This window comes from Scyliorhinus torazame, chromosome 17 (genome assembly GCF_047496885.1).
Source record: "Scyliorhinus torazame isolate Kashiwa2021f chromosome 17, sScyTor2.1, whole genome shotgun sequence".
Taxonomy (NCBI): domain Eukaryota; kingdom Metazoa; phylum Chordata; class Chondrichthyes; order Carcharhiniformes; family Scyliorhinidae; genus Scyliorhinus; species Scyliorhinus torazame.
The window spans coordinates 116,056,774-116,076,640 of NC_092723.1; the positions used below are offsets into that span (position 1 = coordinate 116,056,774).

At 49.1% G+C, this 19,867-nt stretch overlaps 1 protein-coding gene across 1 annotated transcript in view; it reads right to left on the minus strand.

Moving 5' to 3' along the window:
• Window positions 1-635: 635 nt before the first annotated feature.
• Window positions 636-19,867, minus strand: part of LOC140394090 (myosin-16-like) — a 123,241-nt gene continuing 104,009 nt past the window's right edge. The window contains exons 35-44 of the mRNA XM_072480928.1: window positions 16,782-16,998; window positions 15,185-15,321; window positions 13,852-13,955; window positions 13,381-13,573; window positions 12,590-12,793; window positions 11,977-12,102; window positions 11,332-11,502; window positions 8,130-8,330; window positions 5,488-5,704; window positions 636-1,926 (exon numbers count right to left, since the gene is read on the minus strand). Coding sequence (XP_072337029.1) covers window positions 5,513-5,704; window positions 8,130-8,330; window positions 11,332-11,502; window positions 11,977-12,102; window positions 12,590-12,793; window positions 13,381-13,573; window positions 13,852-13,955; window positions 15,185-15,321; window positions 16,782-16,998 — 1,545 coding nt within the window. The 3' untranslated portion in view covers window positions 636-1,926; window positions 5,488-5,512. The remainder of the gene's footprint in view (window positions 1,927-5,487; window positions 5,705-8,129; window positions 8,331-11,331; window positions 11,503-11,976; window positions 12,103-12,589; window positions 12,794-13,380; window positions 13,574-13,851; window positions 13,956-15,184; window positions 15,322-16,781; window positions 16,999-19,867) is intronic.

The following is a 19,867-nucleotide window of genomic DNA, read 5'->3' on the forward strand; positions in this document are numbered from 1 at the left end:
ACTGGACGGCACAGTGGTTAGCACTGTTGCTTCACAGCGCCAGGGTCCCAGCTTTAATTCCCGGCTTGGGTCACCTGTCAGTGCGGAGTCTGCACGTTCTCCCCATGTCTGTGTAGGTTTCCTCCGGGTGCTCCAGTTTCCTCCCACAAGTCCCGAAAGATGTGCTTGTTAGGTGCATTCTGAATTCTCCCTCTGTGTACCCGAACAGGCGCCGCAATGTGACGACTAGGGGATTTTCACAGTAACTTCAATGCAGTGTTAATGTGACAATAATAAAGATTATTATTGCACAATATAACACTTTAATAATTTGTCTTTGGCCTCTCAATAAAGTTATTTCAGTCCTCCCAAATGAAATACCAGGCGATGCACACGAGTACTGTCAAAGTATTTAAATTAGCTGACTTATTGCCCTGTAAACTCATGTAAAGTGAGGTGCATGCAATGGCTCCCGATGCAGCTTCACTGGATCTGCAATATGGTTCCCACATGTACACTGCAACACATTTTATTTTCATACCATGACCATGTTCTCCCAGTCATCAAATGTTGGCAAGAGCAACGTATGAAAAATTATTAAAATTTCTATGAATCAAATTCCCGTTGAATGAACACAAAAAACTGCGTAGAGCTCATTACTGCACTATACATTTATTCAGGTAATTGGGGTGCACGGGTATTTACACAATCAGCCAGGTTATACATTGAATTGCACACTCTGTCCTTGACTTGAGGGAGCAAACTTCCTTTCCAACTGTCAGCATTACCATTACAGATGTTTGCTCACTTTACACAGGATGGAAGACAATGCACCTTTGTCATAAGCTGCTCCAAAAAACCATCTCTTAGACATTCCACAAATTCCTTTTCTTGGGATCCACTGCCAACCTGATTTTTCCAGTCCACCTGCATATTGAAGTCCTCCATGATTATTGTAATATTGCCTTTTTTACATGCCTTTTCTATCTCCTGATTTATTTTCTGCCTCACATCCTGACTACTGCTAGGGGGCCTGTACATAACTCCCATCAGGGTCTTTTACCGTTGCGATTCCTCAAATCTCCCCACAGAGATTCTATGCATTCTGATGCTATATTGCTCCTTGCTATCGATTTAACTTCATTCCTTACTAGCAATGCAACCCCGCCCCCTTTGCCCATCTGCCCGTCCTTTTGATAGTTCGCATATCCTTGTATATTTAGATCCCAGCCTTGATCCCTTTGCAGCCATGTCTCTGTGATGCCCACAACATGGGCACAGTGGTTAGCACTGCTGCCTCACAGCTCCAGGGGCCCAGGATCAATTCTGGCCTCGGGTGACTTTCTGTGTGGAGTTTGAACATTCTCCCCGTCTGCATGGATTTCCTCCAGGCGCTCTGGTTTCCTCCCACAGTCCAAAGAGTTAGGTGGATTGGCCATGCTAAATTGTCCTTAGTGTCCAAAAGATTAGATGGGGTTACTCGGTTACAGGGATAGGGTGGAGGCGTGGGCTTAAGTAGGGTGCTCTTTTCAAGGGCTGGTGCAGACTTGTTGGGCCGAATGACCTCCTTCTGTGCTGTAGGGATTCTATGATTCTATTCTATACATCTTTCCTCAAATAAGGGGACCAAAGTAGTACTCCAGGTGTGGGCTCTGGGGGAGGCAGATTCTCAGAGGAATGCAGCAAGAGCAGGGTGGCACCATGAGTGGCTCAGCTGTACGGGAGCGAGAAAAAGAGTGAAAGCAATAGTGATAGGGAATTCTCTCGTAAGGGGAACAGATGGACGTTTCTGGGGCTGCAGACATGACTCCAAGAGAGATGATTCTTCATTTCTGCACGTTTCCAATGATAAATAATTCAATATCCCTTGAAAAGACGGGAAATTTTTGTTCAGCAGATATCACTTCAATGAATGATTGACAGCTGTCAAGGAAGGCACACATAACCCTGAAAGTAAATGAAACAAGTTTAAGATTGATGGAAATCACTTCGGTTCTTTTATTTCATAATTCTACATAAAATTATTGTTCATATAAGGGCAGCACGGTGGTGCAGTGGGTTAGCCCTGCTGCCTCACGGCACAGAGGTCCCCGGTTCGAACCCGGCTCTGGGTCACTGTCCGTGTGGAGTTTGCACATTCTCCCCGTGTTTGCGTGAGTTTCGCCAACCCAAAGATGTGCAGGCTAGGTGGATTGGCCACGCTAAATTGCCCCTTAATTGGAAAAAATGAATTGGATACTCTAAATTTAAAAAAAAAATTATTGTTCATATTATATTTTACGGTTCTTCTTACATTTATAGGCCTTGAACTTCATGGAGGTTTGAAAGGAGCATCGAGTGCATGATTTTCACACTGCGTTGCACCTGGTGCCGATCCCGTTGCGCCGGGTGCATCATGGGAGAGGCCCAAAATGGGCTTTGTGACGGGCTACGAGCTGCGCGCAAGTCACTCGACCCACGCCGCCCAGCACGATCTGGATTATGCCCTCACTTGGCGTGACCCAGATAATAATATTTAAATGATACATTAGTCTCACCTAAATATTCATGGCCGATTTGAGGCTGCCATCTTCCGGTTCCCAAGAGTCACTGGGCGCACTGGCGAGGCCGCACCCGGGTCTCACCCGGGATTAGCACTAGTCTCCACAAGCAGAGACCAGGCTTGATGGCCACTCCGGGAGACCCGGAGGCCATTGAAGCCCCCTGCATGAACGGGGATAAGGCTGGCACATGGGCATCCTGGCAGTGCCTGAGTGCCAGGTTGGTAGTGCCAGGGTGCCAGAATGGCAGTGCTGCAGGGCATCATGAAGGTTCAGATGGTGAAGGGGAGGACATTAAGGTGGGCGAGCCCTTAGTGATCCAATAGCAGGTATGCTCACTTGGCGTGGAGGAAGGCGATGCCCAATGCCCAAAGGATAGATGGGTGTGGGACAGGGTCACTCTCATGTCTAGGTGCTAACTTTTATTGATGGGAGGGAGGTTGTCGCTCGGGAGTCAAGCGTTGGGCATGGGGTGTTGCCCATGTCTGCAAGGGGTTGCATTGCACGTGGGTGGGGGGGGTGGGGCACCGTCAAGCTCACTTTGAGATCAGGGCATCCTTTCAAATTCACACTCTGATCTCTGAGGAGCCTGGCTGGCCAACGGGTTCAGTACCCCACTGCAGAAAGAATTTCTAAGGGCGCGCATCTCCAGTCGTGTTGGGTTCTCGCTTGAGCGCAACGTGGCCGGAGAATGCCGGGAAAGTCCACCAGCGAGCCTCCAGACAGCCTCAACGGCAGCTGGGATTCTCCGACGATCCGCGAGACGCCGGAGTCGGACCCAGCCCCAAATGGGCGGGACCGAATGACGCTCGCAGAAGTAGGTCATAAACCTACTTGCGACCTACCTGCGCAGGAAACAGCGGCCTCCCGCGATTCCTCGGCCTGCCTAGGGAGGCTGCAGCTGGGCGCCGATCAGTGCTGGTCCACACAAATGAAGACCAGGTGGAAAGGCACCCGGGGGGGGTCTCCCAGGCCACCGGAGACCCCAGGGTGGTCAGGGTAAGTGCAGGGTTGCTCCCTGGCCCACCCCCTGGAATGTGGGCACCTTGGCACTGCCCAGCTGACACCTTGGCACTGCTACCCTGGCACTGACAAGGTGACCGGTAGGCAGGGCCAAACCAGCAGGAGCACTGCCTGGGTGCCAGGGTGGCAGTGCAAGTGTGCCCAAGTGCCAGGGTGGCACTGCCAAGGCCAGGCATCAACGGAGGCCATGTCCATGAAATGAGGGTGGAGGGGAGTCAGGTAAGTAGTGACCTCCGGGAGCTTGGGTGGATGATGGGTTAGGTCCTAGAAGGAAGGGGGTGCTATAAGAGGGTTTGGGGGGCCCGAAGAGGGGGGACTCCATAGCTGGGTGTCCTTACTTGGAGGGTGTGGGGTAGTGTCCATGTGCGTGTGTGTGTGTGTGTGTGGGGAGGGGCGGGGGGGGGGGGGGGGTGACATTGGCCATGGGTGAGTGTAAGCTCACTTAGAGATCAGGGCATCCTTTCAAAATGGCGGGCAGATATCTGAGTTCAGCTCCCCAGTGCTAAAAAAGAATTCTAAGTGTGGGCTAAACCGGCGAAAAACTCCCTAGGGCCCCAAAAAGTGACTAAGTGTCATTGAATAGCGGTGGGGAACTCGCCGGCAGAGCCGGCGGGAAACTCCCTGAAAAACCCGCCACAAATTAACTTTGAAATTTTGGGGGAGAATCGGGCCCCAAAGTTCATGTGCGGGATTCTCCGCCGGAGGGATTCTCCGTTTTGCCCGAACCCGGGGGTTTCCTGACGGCGTGGGGCTTCCCCACAATGGGAAACCCCATGGAACAGCCGGCGAAGAAGAATCCTGCCGGTAGGTTGAGGCCGAAATGTGTCAGGGCGGAGAATCCAGCCCAATATACCTTCCACCATCCTACTCATCACATAATACAACAAGAATGGAATCGGTGACTAATCATAACAATCAATTGCGATTAATTAATGTACAACATTCCCAGACATTATGTAAAGAAAATTCCAGTGGTGGAGTCATTGGGAATTATAACTGCAAAGTCAGCAGTTCCTCCCTAAGCACACTGTTCCTACCAGTTAGCACATATTTTTTTATTTAGGCAAAGCATTGAATGATCTGAAACTTTTGTAACTTATTTTGTTTCTATGTTTAGCCCTGATCTCGTCCACAGATGGTTCCAAAGGTGCTTACTGATCCCCATTAGGGATCTTTGAACAGTGACTGAAAGGAGGAGCTCAGAATGCACAGACTCATCGCCTCAGGACACTGCTGGCTATCTGGGCTAGCTCAATACAGACAGAGGAGAAAATCTTTGTGTTCATAGCTCACGGATTTCCCCAGTGATCATTCTGGGTGTTTTTCCATGACTTTAACATCAACGCTTTACCAACAATGAGAATTATTTATATGGGCTGAGATAACTCTCATCCAACCCCGCCAGGAAGTCCGCTGGATGAATGCATTGCCCTGTTTGACCTCCAGTTTGTGCTGGGTTTGCTGATTTCAGTGAAGATTCAACAAAGGTGCTTCAAGTGGCCTCACTGACCCTTGATTCGGTTCGAGAAAAATAGCCCACAGTCCCCAATTCAGGATTGATGTCCTGTGTAATTTGCTATCAATGCGCATGTATGTAGATAACAAGGTCAGATGAAGAGCTGCTGTACTGCATGATAGACCAACCTACAACACCTGCTGGTACTTGGATGGTCAGTTAGGAAGGTTCTAGAGGATGGCTCCAACTAGAGGGTGTTATTGTTAATTGAATTCATTAAGGTTATGTAGATACAGAAGGAAAAAAATGACCAATTGAAACAGATGTATAATTTGAGTCGCAACAAAGTTGCAAAGGAGCCATCCTCAAAGATATACAACTAGCCGGGGAAAAATATTGAAGCAAACAACTAATAGAAAATCACAAAGACAATCGTTTTTGAACGTGCGTTTGCAATTTGGTCAACACAATCAAAAAAGTCAAAGTTACCAGCTGAGATAGAACAAGCATCTGTCTACTCCTCGGTGGCAGATTTGGAAGACACCTGGATGACCTCGACTGTGCTAAAGCTTTTGCTGGCAGAAACTCGGTTCCGGGTTCTGAGTTTGTTCAGCGCACATTCTGCCATCCCAGCTCTCTCCTCGGCATCGTCCAGCTCGTGCACAGTTTTCCTGTATTTTGCCAGGCTCTGGTTAGCCTGTTCTTCCTGTGAAAGGTGAAAGCAAAGCAACAGTGTGAATGGGGTTGTCATCACCAGGTCCTTTCTATTAGGAGCAACAGTAATCAGTCCCCTCAGCTGAATGTTGTAGAAGAGGTCTCCAAATTGGTTGAAATTGAGATGAAAGACTAACATCCCTATTACTAAATGGATAATCTTTCACAATTTACTCCTTTGGCAGCTGAGAAAATAATATGGGGTGTATTCTTTATCCTGTAGATTGAGTAAGGTACTGTATAAAGACAGTTTTTAAAAAATCCAAGACACTGAAAATGGAAATAATATTGTCGCCTTCAATTCTCTGGTGGGATTAGTGAGGTTTGGGGTTGGGGGTGGATGGCTGTTCTTGTAACTCAAGCAAGAGACCAGTGGATCTCCCAGGAAGATGGTGGGCACTTTACTCTGCGTCATTTTCTTGGACGTTCTTCACTGTCCTGTAAAGTGTGGAATTTCCAACCCCAAATCCCACAGGAAGCAAATGACGGCGAGGGCCTCAGATGCCCAAATCTCCTGCTCCAGTTTTTTTTCCTGTAGTTGTGGGTAGGCTAAGCGAGTGGCGAGATGTACTGGCTCTCACAGGGCCGTATGTTGGTGCAGTCTAGGCAGGAAAATGGCCTGAACCAGCAAAATGTAGGCACATAAGTTCCTTTTTCTAAAGGGGAGGATGGGGATTTACTCCAAGGGAAACTTTGGTATGGTCAATGTATACATCATTTGGTATGATAAGCACTGTCGTGTATCCTCCCAACATACCCATCCGCGTAGTGAAGTAAGGAATTTTAGGGTCTCTAACTATTACAACAATCAAGAAAAACAGTTGTCAAACTTAGGCATCGTTGTTTTGATTGGCCATCTTTGATTGACTGTTTCCAATTAAAAATAGGTAATCAGACAGCTTTCTGATTGGATAATTTGAAATTAAGGTTCGTGAGATAGAGGACGAATTCTCCAGCCGTTACAATTCACTTTTTCTGCCGGCAGCGGACCCCCGCCCGCCGGTTTCCCGGCAATGTGGGCTGGCTTCAATGGGAAATCCCATTGGCAAGCGCCAGAGTATAGAATCCCATCGGCAGTGAATGGCGCGCTACCGAGACACACATGGCTTGGGGACCGGAGAATCCTGCCCAGTGCTTTCTATATTCTCAGAATACACTGTATTTTGTTCCAAAGTGTAATTTGTTCGACCGGTATACATGAGCTAATGTTGCCAACCTCAGAAGCCTGCATTTTTACAGCACCTTTAAAGTCGAACAAGGCACAATTGTTGGGCGGGATTCTCCCATCGGGCGGCTAAGTGCCGGTGCCGGCGTAAAAACGGGAGAGTTTTACTCCGGCGTCAGCGCCCGTTCCGAGACCCGATTCTCCGGGCCACAGAGGGGTAGCATGGCACTGGAGCGGCCCACGCCGCTCCAGCTGCCGATCCCAGTGCGAGCCCGGCACCGCGGGGTCCCCGCATGCGCAATTGGCCCGGCACCAACTAGCGCATGCGCAGTGGCCTTCTTCTCCGCGCCGGCCCCAACGCCAAATGGCGCAAGGATACAGGAGCCGGCGCGGAGGAAAGGAGGCCCCTGACAGAGAGGCCGGCCTGCCGATCAGTGGGCCCCGACCGCTGGCCAGGCCACTATGGAGGCCCCCCTGTGGTCGGACCCCCCTCCCCCCCCACAGGCCGCTCCCGAACCCTTCAACGTCGAGGTCCCGCTGCCTCAGAGGATGTTAGAACGGCGCCGGCGGGACTCGGCATTTTGTTGACGGCCGCTCGGCCCATCCGGGCCGGAGAATCAGCACGCCGGCCCGTGCCGGAGAGTCGCCGCATACCCTGACCCGCGCCACACAGACCACGCCGGCTCCAGTGGCGCCGATTCTCCGCTCTGCAGAGAATTGCGTCCCGGCATCGGGGAGGCGTGACGCAATTTGGGCGGCCCGCCGCCGATTCTCCGAGGCAGTGGGGGGTCGGAGAATTCCGCCCCATATGTTCATTCATGAATCGAAGGCAGTTTCTTGGACCATTGTCTGATGGTGCTTCATCCTGAGCGGTTTCCTTGGCAGTTTTTGTGACTGGTGCTTTACCATTGCCTTCCACACTCAGGGGCTGGGCGCGGAGGCAGGTCCCAAGTCTACCTCAGCTGGGTGGGGAATCAAAATAGTGATTTTGGCATTATTCTGAACCACATGCAAACCATCTTGTCCCCATTCCCAGCTAAAGTGATAGAGGTCCAAATGAAAAATATGGATACCAAGCCAAGAAAGGGGCTGTTGGGAAGGGTCATCTATAACATGGGTAAAGAGATGGGTTTTAAATATAGCTTTAGAGGAAAAGAGGGATTTCAAGAGGAATTTCCAGAGCTATCTGTTCATAATAATGACCTCTTCTTTTAATACTTGTTGCAAGGACAATCTTAAACAGTTCACTTACAGATTCCTCAATCTGCCTCTTGTAGCTCTTCAGCTTGTTCTGCAGTTTCTCCACCAGCTCCTGCATGCGTTGGTTAGTCTTGTGATCTTCCTCAGTCTGGAAGATAAGCTCCTTCAGCCTCCGTTCATGCTTGCGCAGACTCTTCACTGTCTCAACGTGGCGTTTCTGCTCAGAGTCCAGCTCAGACTCGAGTTCCTTAATCTAAAGCACAGGAAATAAACACTAAATAAAGTTTCTCACTTGAGAGGCGTAGCGTTGGCTTTCATCAGAATTCAGGATCAGGTGACCAGAAAAAAAAGAAAGGATGGAAGATTTGCATTTATGGAGATCTCGGATGACCTCCAGATGACCTGAATCTCTTTCTGGTCTATAGGAAACATTCCAGCCAGACATGTGACAACCATTTCTAAGGGCCAATAAGATCAAGCATTCCAACAAGCAAGTCAACATTAACTTGCACTAAAGATTCCGGGATGTTTTCAATGCAACGCAAATTTTCCTTTGCTGATGTATATGTTCTCATTAAGTAATGATTTATGAAGGGGCAGCACGGTGGCGCAGTGGGTTAGCCCTGCTGCCTCATGGTGCTGAGGTCCCAGGTTCGATCCCGGCTCTGGGTCACTGTCCGTGTGGAGTTTGCACATTCTCCCCGTGTTTGCGTGGGTTTTGCCCCCACAACCTAAAGATGTGCGGGGTAGGTGGATTGGACACGCTAAATTGCCCCTCAATTGGAAAAAATGAATTGGGTATTCTAAATTTATTTTAAAAAACTAATGATTTATATTTATTCCAGAAGACTACTCATTTCAGTTGAGGATGAAAGATGGCGGACTGGATCAAATCTCACCCCCATTTCTTTTTTTAAAAAAAATCATTTTATAAAGGCATTTGTGACTTTTTAACAACAATTTTGAAAGCAAGCATAACACAGTAAATAACATCCCCCCAATCAACAACTATACCCAGCCAACATGGCTTACACACACAGTTCCCCAGACCCTTCTCCTCCACTTGCAGATCTCACCTAAACTATCTCTCCTTACCCGCCCCCCCTCTCATTCCCTAATCCCCGCCCCTTATTGTATCTGCTAACAGGTTAATTTTCCCCGAAGAAGTCAATAAACGGCTGCCACCTCCGGACGAACCCTAACGTCGATCCTCTCAGGACGAACTTGATTTTCTCAAGCCTGAGAAACCCAGTCATGTCACTAACCCATACCCCCGATTTTGGGGGCTCCGAGTCCCTCCACGCCAATGGGCTACCATGGAGGCAAAGGCCAAAACGCAGCCTCTCTCGCCTCCTGGACTCCAGGGTCTTCCGACACTCCAAAAATTGCCAACTCTGGACTCGGCGCCACCCTTGTTTCTAGTACCGTGGACATGACATCAGCAAATCCCTGCCAGAATCTCCTAAGCTTTGGACATGCCCAGAGCTCACCCCCATTTCTGACATATCCTATTTTTATTGGGTTGGGAGTGGGCTAGGGGTGGGGGAGGGGGGGGCGAGGGGGTGGGGGGGGGGGGGGGGCTGGACAAAGACGGGACATGACTCCCACATGCGGAAATCCTAAACTCAGCAAGGCCATTTTTGCTGCAGTGTGTAAGTTACAAATCTTTGGGAACTTGCAAGGGCGAATCTTTAACGGGGGATAAGGTCTGTACAGCTGTTGTTAGTTAAATGTCCATTCCTTTAAAAATTGAAAAAGATGTCTGTCTGAGGATGTGAAAGTCGAAAAAAATGTGATTTCGCGTTTCAATGGGTGTTTGTTGATATAAATTGTCCTGGTGCACTTCTTCCAGCTAAACACAGGAGACCGAGGGACAGATTACATTTGTTTATTCATGATTCAAGCATTGGGAACCATCCCAGAGAAACCTATGAAGCAGCAATTTCCTCTAATGCATCTCTCAGCTCTAACACAGCTCTCACAGGGAGAGCATTCTAATCCAGCTCTCTCCAACGAGTCACAGATATAGAGCTTGTGCAGTTTGCCAATTCACAGAACGTTGTTTAATTTCCAATCTTGCATTATTTAACCTTTCACCCAAAAGCTTGTCTGTTATGTTCTAGCAAGAGACTGTTCTTCTTACAAGTAAACAATCTTGCTGGCAAGTTCTGCTGATCTTGGGTCTTGTGGTAGAGCACATGTGCTCTTTACTATCATGCAGGTGTATAAGATCTAACCCCCATTTTACATAATCTATTCATTCACCCTAACAAATCATAATGGCTGTTATTCAAGCATTATTAATGGTTGGCTGCTTTCCACAATCGACCATCATCATAGTGGGGGGGGGGGGATTCTAAGTTCACAGTTTTATTGACAGCTTAAACAGGTTATTAGGGGATTAGCCATCTTTGATGTGGGGCTATCAATAAAGGTTGGAGTGTATTTTTTTACATAGTGCACTCTGTAATGGATAGGTAGAACTTTATTTTATTTCATCTCAGTATGGTCCATGAGGTCTGCCATGACGGATACTTGGCAAAGAGGGTGTTCGGGAAAAGGGTGGTGGTTCATGAGTTTGCACTAAGTTAACATAGCAGCTATAAGGAGCCCAGGACAAAGATGGAAGCATGAGTTGGCATGGATGGTGTGAGGGGCCATTGGGAGTGGGCTGGAGTTTCATAAGCTGCCATTTAGGTGCATGAGGAGTGGGTGGGGTTGTGAGGGGTGAGGCATGGAGGGCATAATGTTTGAGAAAACAACTGGGTCCAAATCCCAGAAAACCAAGGCATACATTTTAAGGGGCTGGTTTAGCACAGTGGGCTAAACAGCTGGCTTGTAATGCAGAACAATGCCAGCAGCGCGTGTTCAATTCCCGTACCAGCCACCCCGAACAGGCACTGGAATGCGGTGACTAGGGGCTTTTTACAGTAACTTCATTGAAGCCTACTTGTGACAATAAGCGATTATTATTATTAAACCAACTCCCAGAACAAAAATCTGCTCCTTGGGCACTTTTTCCCAAGATGGGTGGGTAACTGGGTGATTTCCTGACTTGAGCTAATCAACCCGGGATGAAAATCCAGGCCTCTATATTCACATTAATAAATCAATGGACTATGGGTTTATTTGAACCTTTTTCTCCCCTTTAACATCTCAGGTGTTATGATGCAATGAACTAACAGAGTCTAAAGCTGAACTATTTTCCGTGGTAATTCAGTCCACATTAATCCCTACCCTATTGCTCTTCTCACCTTTGTCTCCAGTTTCTGGATGATGCGTCGGCCACCCTTGAGGGCTTGTTGTTCAGCTTCTTCTAGCTTAACCTGCAAATCCTTGATATGAATCTCAAAGTTCTTCTTTATCTTCTCCAAGTGCATGCAATGTTCCTGCTCTTGATGCAGCTCCTCAGTCATACGGGCAGCCTGGTTAAACAAAAGTGAAAATTAAATTGACGTAACTACTTGTGAACAACCTATATTTTACACATATCCTGTTAGAACCAAAATATATCAATAGCTGAGACATCTGCGATTTAAACAACTCAGGAATCGCTCTTTACAAACCATGCAATGAAGGTATCAGCAAAAAGAAATTGACCATTTAGATTCAATATTTTGATCTTTTTAAACATTCAATACGTCATCCTTCAATGCTCCCTAATATCAATTACTAAATAACAATAATAATGACAAAAAAAAATGGTTTACTTTTTAAACTGACCATCAAAGGACTGAAGATGTCTGATTTATGCTTGGACGGAAAGCGAATTTTAATTTGGTTTACTTACAAATGAATTAGCCTAAGTAAAATTATGTCATACGGATAATAGGTGAATGTTTTCTCAGTTAACAAAAGTATCTAAGTTGTGTGGTAGTCCACCAAGATTGAAAACCTACATCACTCATGGCCTTCTTTGCCTTCTCATCGGCAGAACGGTACTCGTGGATCAATTCTTCATGGTCATTTGTGAGGGACTGAAGATCCCCTTCCAGTTTCCGTTTATAAATCAGCAAAGTGCTGCTCTGAAAGGGAAAAAAATAGAAAGTTGGAGCAGCATTTATTCTGTCCAGTTTGATCAGTCAACCACTTTAAATAAACACCTCCCATTCTGGTCAGATCTCTTCCATCTGTTTTACTCACCCATGGTGCTCTATTTTAGCATTTCAACACTAAGGGGCCTTAACTGGAAATTCCAAAAGGCAATCATACCAAATCAGAATAATGCTTCAATTTTCTACAGTGAATTTGATTATAACTTGTGGCCAACTGTGTCCCGCAGGGTCTCTGTTCTTTAAGAACAATACTGAGACGGTTCAAAATCTACTTCATTTCGGACCCAGATAGGCAGAATGGAAAATAAAGTTTGAAAATGATTGGATTCAAACCACTGTAAAGATATTATGATAATACAATGTTGATTTATGACTCAGTTACTTCCGCAAAATGTTCATTCACCCTTTTTAATGTCCTTTCTCTAATAGCTTATGTATATATGGCTCCACTAGTTACCTGCACGTTGAGTTCATTGTACCGTTCAGTAATTTCGACCAACTCCTGTTCTGTGAGCTTGCGGGATCGTTCACTGGATTCCAGAGTGTTGCGATGTTCCTCCAGTTCTGTCTGCAGAAGGCTAATGCGTCGTTCTGACAGGTTGAACTGTTCACGCAGCTCCTCGTGTCGACGCGAATCCTCATCCATTTGTGCTTGTGTGTCCTGAGAGAGCAAGAGGATCATTCTGTCAGCAGTGAAATTGTTGAATGTGAGTTGCTGGCTGACTCTCAGTCAGACAATGGTTCAATTTAAGAATTATTTTCAAATCTTTCCATGGCCTTGCCCCACACTGTTTCTGAAGCCACCTGAATTCCAACAACTCACTGAGGTGCCTGCACTCATCCAATTTTGGGCTCATGCAAAATCTCAAATCTTTTTGCTCTAACTTTATCTGTCTGGGCCCTAAGCTCTGAAATATCATCCCTTTATCTCTCTGTCTGCTTTAGACCCTCCTGACCTGCCCTTATACCTCCTTTGTGGCTCAGGGTTTTTCTTTGATAACGCACCTTTGAAAGGTTTTGGAACTGTTTAGTACTTTAATGATGCTATATAAATGCAGTTTCTGTTGTAAATGCATTAATAATCCTCCCATATTTAAGAAGCCCTTATGTACGTAGGCTTGTATTTATCTTATTCCAGTTATTTGAGTCTTGCTTTTTATTTCCTTAACATGAATCTACCCAACCTTCCTGGCAAGGCGAGATTACAATAATGTTGCAATGAAGCAAAAGGCTTCAACTCCTCTGTACCTTGAGTTGTTGCTGGAGTTTCTTTAGCGTCTTGACCAACTCTGCGTTGTTTTTGTTTGCATGTTCCAGTTGGATCTCCATCTCATTGACATCAGCTTCCATTTTCTTCTTCAGCCTGAGTGCCTCAGCACGGCCCTTGGTCTCAACCTCTAAGCTGGCCTGCAGTGATTCAATGGCACGCTGGTGGTTCTTTCTGTAAATTGACCGGAAAAGGTAGCTTTGGAAACCTTAGCAGTAGTGATCAACAGTGGTGGAATGTCATGGAGATGCCTTTACCCAACAACATGCAACTTCTTTGTTGAAAGAGAAAGTTGATTGTGTTGACAGTACAAGTATTAAAGAGATACCATTGGTTCAATTCTCATTGTAAATGCAGGGAACAATACTTAAATTACAATAATCTAGCTGAAAACAAAATCAGAAGTACCTTTAAAAGGTGTAGAATGAAAGTAATTAAATCACACTTCATACCTTGTGGTTTCAAATTCCTCTTCTTTTTCATGGATTCTCCTCTCGATGTCTGCCTTCACCTGCGCCAATTCCAGTTGAACGCGGACCACCTTGGCCTCCTCTGCCTAAAAGCAAAGACCAACCAAACATTGTCAGCATGGAAATGAAAGTTAAACTGATGAGGCATAAAACAGCCATGACTAGTTTTTATATAGGACTTGTAAAGAAAATTCCCAAAATTCTCCAGGGGTCTCACAAATAGCGGTAAATAAGGGCATTGAGCCACAAGGGCAGAATCCGAGGTGTAATCAACAGTTTGGCCAAAAACATGGGGAGCAATTCAGCTGCCTCCTCGTGCCCGACTTGGTGTCGGGACAAGACTGTTAGATTTACATCGCTCAAAACAACTTGGGAGATTTAATGGAATCTCGCGAGACGTCATGATCTGGATCTCATCCTGACTAGATGGGACCCAGATCAGCATACGTACTGCTCATTTAAAATGAACTACATAAGGGTCGGGATTCTCCCTTACCCGGCGGGGCGGGGGTGCCAGCGGGATGGAGTGGTGGGAACAACTCCGGGGTTGGGCCGTCCCAAAGGTGCAAATTTCTCCGCACCTTTAGGGGCCAAGCCCTCACCTTGATGGGCTAGCTCCACGCCGGAGTGGTTGGCGGGCCGCCAGCCGGCAGGAAAGGCATTTGGCGCCATGCCAGCCGGGGCCGAAAGGACTTCGCCGGCCGGTGGAAATCCACGCATGCATGGGAGCGTCAGCGGCTGCTGGCGTCATCCCCGTGCAAGCGCGGCGGGGGGGGGGGGGGGGGTCTCTTACGCGTCGGCCATGGTGAAGGCTGTGGCCGAGACGGAGGGAAAAGAGTGCCCCCACGGCACAGGCCCACCCGCGGATCGGTGGGCCCGATCGCGGGCCAAGCCACCATGGGGGCACCCCCCAGGGCCAGATCGCCCCGCGCACCCCCCAGGACACCGGAGCCCGCCCACACCGCCTAGCCCTGCCAGTAAGAGAGGTAGTTTGATTCTCGCCGGCGGGACAGGCATTCCAGCAGCGGGACCTCGGCCCACCGCGGGCCGGAGAATTGCCGGGGGGGACCCGCCGACCGGCGCGATTCCCTCCCCCGCCAAATTTCCGGTGCCGGAGAATTTGGCAACCGGCAGGTGCGGGATTCACGCCAGCCCCCGGCGATTCACCGACCCAGCGGTGAATGCAGCAGACAAATGTTTTGGCTATTTTCCAAAATTATATTATTGTGCTGATGCTTCGTGCAATACTAATCACAGTTTTATTATGACGGAAACCTTTGTTTTGATTGACATTCACAGAATCAGATTTCATTACCTCCAGTGAACTTTCAGCCTCTTCCAGAGCTAGCTGCAGTTCATCCCTTTGAACTTCCAGCTTTTTCTTCAGTTTCTGAAGCTCGTGCACACTCTTTCCACCCTCAGTAAGTTGGTCGACCAGTTCTTTAACCTCATCTGAAGATTCACAGAAAATTGCACAGTGAAATGTGTGATCGTTCGCATCAAAACCTCAAGAAGGTAGACGTTTGGAAAATCGTGCATTTGTTGTTCACTGGGCAAACAATGTCACTTCCCCTATTTGTTGCTTTAAAATGAGTGTGGGGAAGGGGCGAAATAATGTGCCTGAAGCGGACAGGCCTTTGAGCACAATGGGCCGATTGGCCTCCTTCTGCGTGAACCGTTATGGGGTAGGTTTTGATTCTGGGCGATAATATAAGATGGGTGACAGCAAATTGGCAGCCTGTATCCACCTCTCCCTATTTTTATTTCCTGTGAAATCAATTCCATTGTGAGGTGGCACATCTTGCATTGTAGCATTGTAAACGCTCGGCACAGTTATAGAATCACTTTCATAACAATGTGACATCTGGTAGATTTGACATTGATATTGTGAACTAAATTACTCGATATGTTGAGGTTCCTTCTACTACTTTCTAATATACCATGACCTTTGGTACAATATTGTTTGTGGTTCTGTCATTACTGCCTAAGATAGCTTCTGCATTGCACCACAGTGACCAGAATGAAAATATTTTAATTACAAAGCTGAGAATTAAAATGGCTATATTTTAGTTAGATGTAATTGCCAATTTATGCATCAAAGTTCACTGTTTGACATAGTCAGGCCATGACAGGATTGAATCGGAAGTGGAAGATCTGGTGGACAAAATGGATTGAGAAATAAATGGCTTGAACAGCTTTTTAGCAATGAACTGAAGATTAACATTTTCAAATAATGCCAGCAAATGTGAAGTATATTGTTTATCTGGAGGGTATAAGGGAAATTATTTTTCTGGATTCTATGTCTACATCCCCACCATGCCAATCCTGCAAAACAAAATTAACTGGCGATGTGATAATGATTGTACTTTTGTATCTGCATTTAATTGTGTGTGTCACTGTAATCGCGCGTGTGTGTGTGTGTCTGTGCTGACACTGTGCCCAGGCATGGGTCAGTTGCAAATCCAATGTAGAATCATAGAATCTTTACAGTGCAGAAGAGGGCCATTCAGTCCATTGAGCCTGCACTGACGCTCCAAAAGAGCTCCCTACCTAGGTCCACTCCCCCACTCTATCTCCATAACCCCACCTAATCTTTGGACACTTTGGGGGGCAATTTGGCATGAACAATCCACTTAACCTGCATTTCTTGGGACTAGTGGGAGGAAGCCGAAACACCCGGAGGAATCCCACACAGACACGGGGAGAAAGGGAAAACTCTACACAGTCAACCATGGTTGGAATCAAATTCGGGTCCCTGGCACTGTCAGACTAACCACTGTGCCACCGTGTTGTCCCTGTAGTTCTGCTTAATTTGCGTTGAGTAGTAAGACGCCTCTAATGTGAGAGTATCAAAATAATCGCTGCTTGTTCTTTGTTGTGAAAAGATTTTATGATGAATGACAGGTTCCCACCTTGTAGATTCTTATTGTCCTTCTTCACAATCTCAAGCTGCTCGATAATCTCTTCATAGACTGTTTTAAGTTTGAAGACTTCTGTCACATAGCTCCTGCACTCTTTCTGTGAGCTGTCAAGTTCAACCTGCAATTCTTCATATTTCTGCTGCCATTCTGACATCATTTTATCGAAGGAGCGTTGTTTTTTGTCCAGAATAGCTGCAGCAGCATTTGCCTGGGAATAGTCAGAAGAGCAGGTGCTTATTACATTCCGCACCAAAAATAACCACTAAAAAAACAGGCCTGTATTTTGTTAGGTTTAAATCTTCTTGGGGTATCTGTGAGCGCAATGGAGGAAATATTAAGGGCGTTGTAAGTTGTCGGGTAAATATTTGAGTGAATGATCCAGGGAGCACTGGTCTTAGGGTTGCAAACTCCAGTTGGGCATATTCCTGGAGGTTTCATCACATGACCTCACAACCTTTTCACTAATTCTTATTCAATATTTTAAAAGTAATGAACAAAAATTAAAAATAGGCATTTAAAAAAAAAATGCCACTGTACTTTTTCACACCAGGGGCGAAATTCTCCGTTATCGGCGGAAACTCCGCCGATCGGCGCAAAAAACGGCGCAAATCCCACTTGCGTCACGTCATAAAAATGGGCCGATAGTCTGCGGCCCGAAATGGGCTAGCAGCGACGTAACGGGATCCGCGCTTGCGCAGTGGTTCACGCCGTGCAGCGTCATACGCGCTGCACGGCGTGACGGCTCATAAGGCCGCGCAGCTCCCCCCCCACCCGACCGGAACAGCCGACCGCAACACCCGACTTGATGGCTGGCCGTCGCTCAGCCCCGAGGTTCGAGTCACGCGATGTGGAGGCGCTCCTGGATGCGGTGGAGCAGAGGAGGGACGCCCTGTATCCCGGGCACGGCCGCAGAGTTGCCCCACGCCACAGCCGGCGTCTGTGGAGGGAGGTGGCAGAGGCCGTCACCGCTGTGGCCCTGACACCACGGACAGGCACCCAGTGCCACAAGAAGGTGAACGACCTCGTCAGAGCAGGCAGGGTGAGCGTCCCCCATATCCCCCATATCCCCTCTCCCCCAAATCCCCCCCTCCCCCATATCCCCCATATCCCCCCTCCCCCATATCCCCCATATTCCCCCCTCCCCCATATCCCCCCCTCCCCCATATCCCCCATATTCCCCCCTCCCCCATATCCCCATATCCCCCCTCCCCCATATCCCCCCTCCCCCATATCCCCCCCTCCCACATATCCACCCTCCCCCATATCCCCCCTCCCCCATATCCCCCATATCCCCCCTCCCCCATATCCCCCCCTCCCCCATATCCCCCCTCCCCCATATCCCCCCTCCCACATATCCCCCATATTCCCCCCTCCCCCATATCCCCCCTCCCCCATATCCCCCCTCCCCCATATCCCCCATATCCCCCCTCCCCCATATCCCCCATATCCCCCCTCCCCCATATCCCCCATATCCCCCCTCCCCCATATCCCCCCTCCCCCATATCCCCAAGTGAATCCAGCCCTAACCTTAACCTCTGCAATGCACGCGCAACCGATGGCGTGCATTCATATACCTGCCTAACACTGTTGCCTTTTACCCCTGCCACCACCCCCCCCCCCCCCCCCCCAGGAGAAGCGCGCACACAACAATAGGGAGCATGTGAGGACTGGAGGAGGGCCCGCTGATGAGAGGCCACTGACCGTACACGAGGAAAGGGCCCTGGAACTGGCTGGCGGACCTGACGACCGGGAGGTTGCTGATGCAGAGGTCGGGGCCCCACGAGCAAGTGAGCCACCAACAGCCCGTCCCCATATCCCCCCTCCCCTATATCCCCCTCTCCCGTATCACCTGATCACTGCCTGATGTCTAACCATGCATGCTTCATTGTGTATCGCAGGACCAAACGTCCAGGCACCCATCCCCGCAGATGCAGACCGCCCGCAGGATGCCCCTCGGAGACCACGGGAGACGGAGAGACCCGAACCCTCCAGCATGCGACGCCCGCAGGATGCCCCTCGGAGACCACGGGAGACGGAGAGACCCGAACCCTCCAGCATGCGACGCCCGCAGGATGCCCCTCGGAGACCACGGGAGACGGAGAGACCCGAACCCTCCAGCATGCGACGCCCGCAGGATGCCCCTCGGAGACCACGGGAGACGGAGAGACCTGGAGCAACAGGGAGACGACACCCCCGTCACGTGCGGGAGCGACCACCCAGCGATGAGGGGGGCAGCCACAGGCCCCCGTCACATCCGAGCCAGGACACCACTACCCAGGACACCACTATCCAGGACACCCCTACCCGGGACACCACTACCCAGGACACCCCTACCCGGGACAGCACTACCCGGGACAGCACTACCCAGGACACCCCTACCCGGGAAGACGAAATACCGGACAGTGACTCAGAGTGGATGGGTGGAGACGAACCCCCACCCCAAAGTGCCATGGACTCAGAGTGGGACGAAGAGCACGACACAACGCCACTGCTGTCACCAACACCCTCCACCATCGCAGAAACACTCACCACGGTTGGGCACTTTAGTGATGAGGCGTCTGGTACACTCACTGGTGCGCACAACACAGCCGTCCCGGTACAGCAGGTGGAGGTAGGAGCAGCAGAGGGACCGGGCGGTCGGAGGGCAGCCCAGGCCAAGCGAACATCTGCCGCCCAGATGGATCCCGGGTTCCTGCAGTTACCACACCCACACATAGATCCGATGCAACCACCGACACGGAGACGAGCGAATAGGGTGACGGGTGGCTTGCGGCGGCTGCGGTCGCAGGTGGAGGAGTCCACCCGCGTCCAGGAGCTGGGAGTGGTCCCGGTCATGCGTGCCACCCAGGCTGACACCGCACGGGTGGCGTCCGCGGTGGAGGCAATGGGTGCGACGGTGTCAGACATGGGGAACGGTTTGCGAGGCCTGGGGCCTTCCGTGCAGGCGGCGTCTGTGGCCCAGGAAATGGCTGCCCTCTCACAGGAGGCCATGAGCCAGTGCCAGCGCCAGATGGCAGAGGCGCTCAACGCCATAGCCCAGTCTCAGCAGGCCATGGCCCAGTCTCAGCAGGCCATAG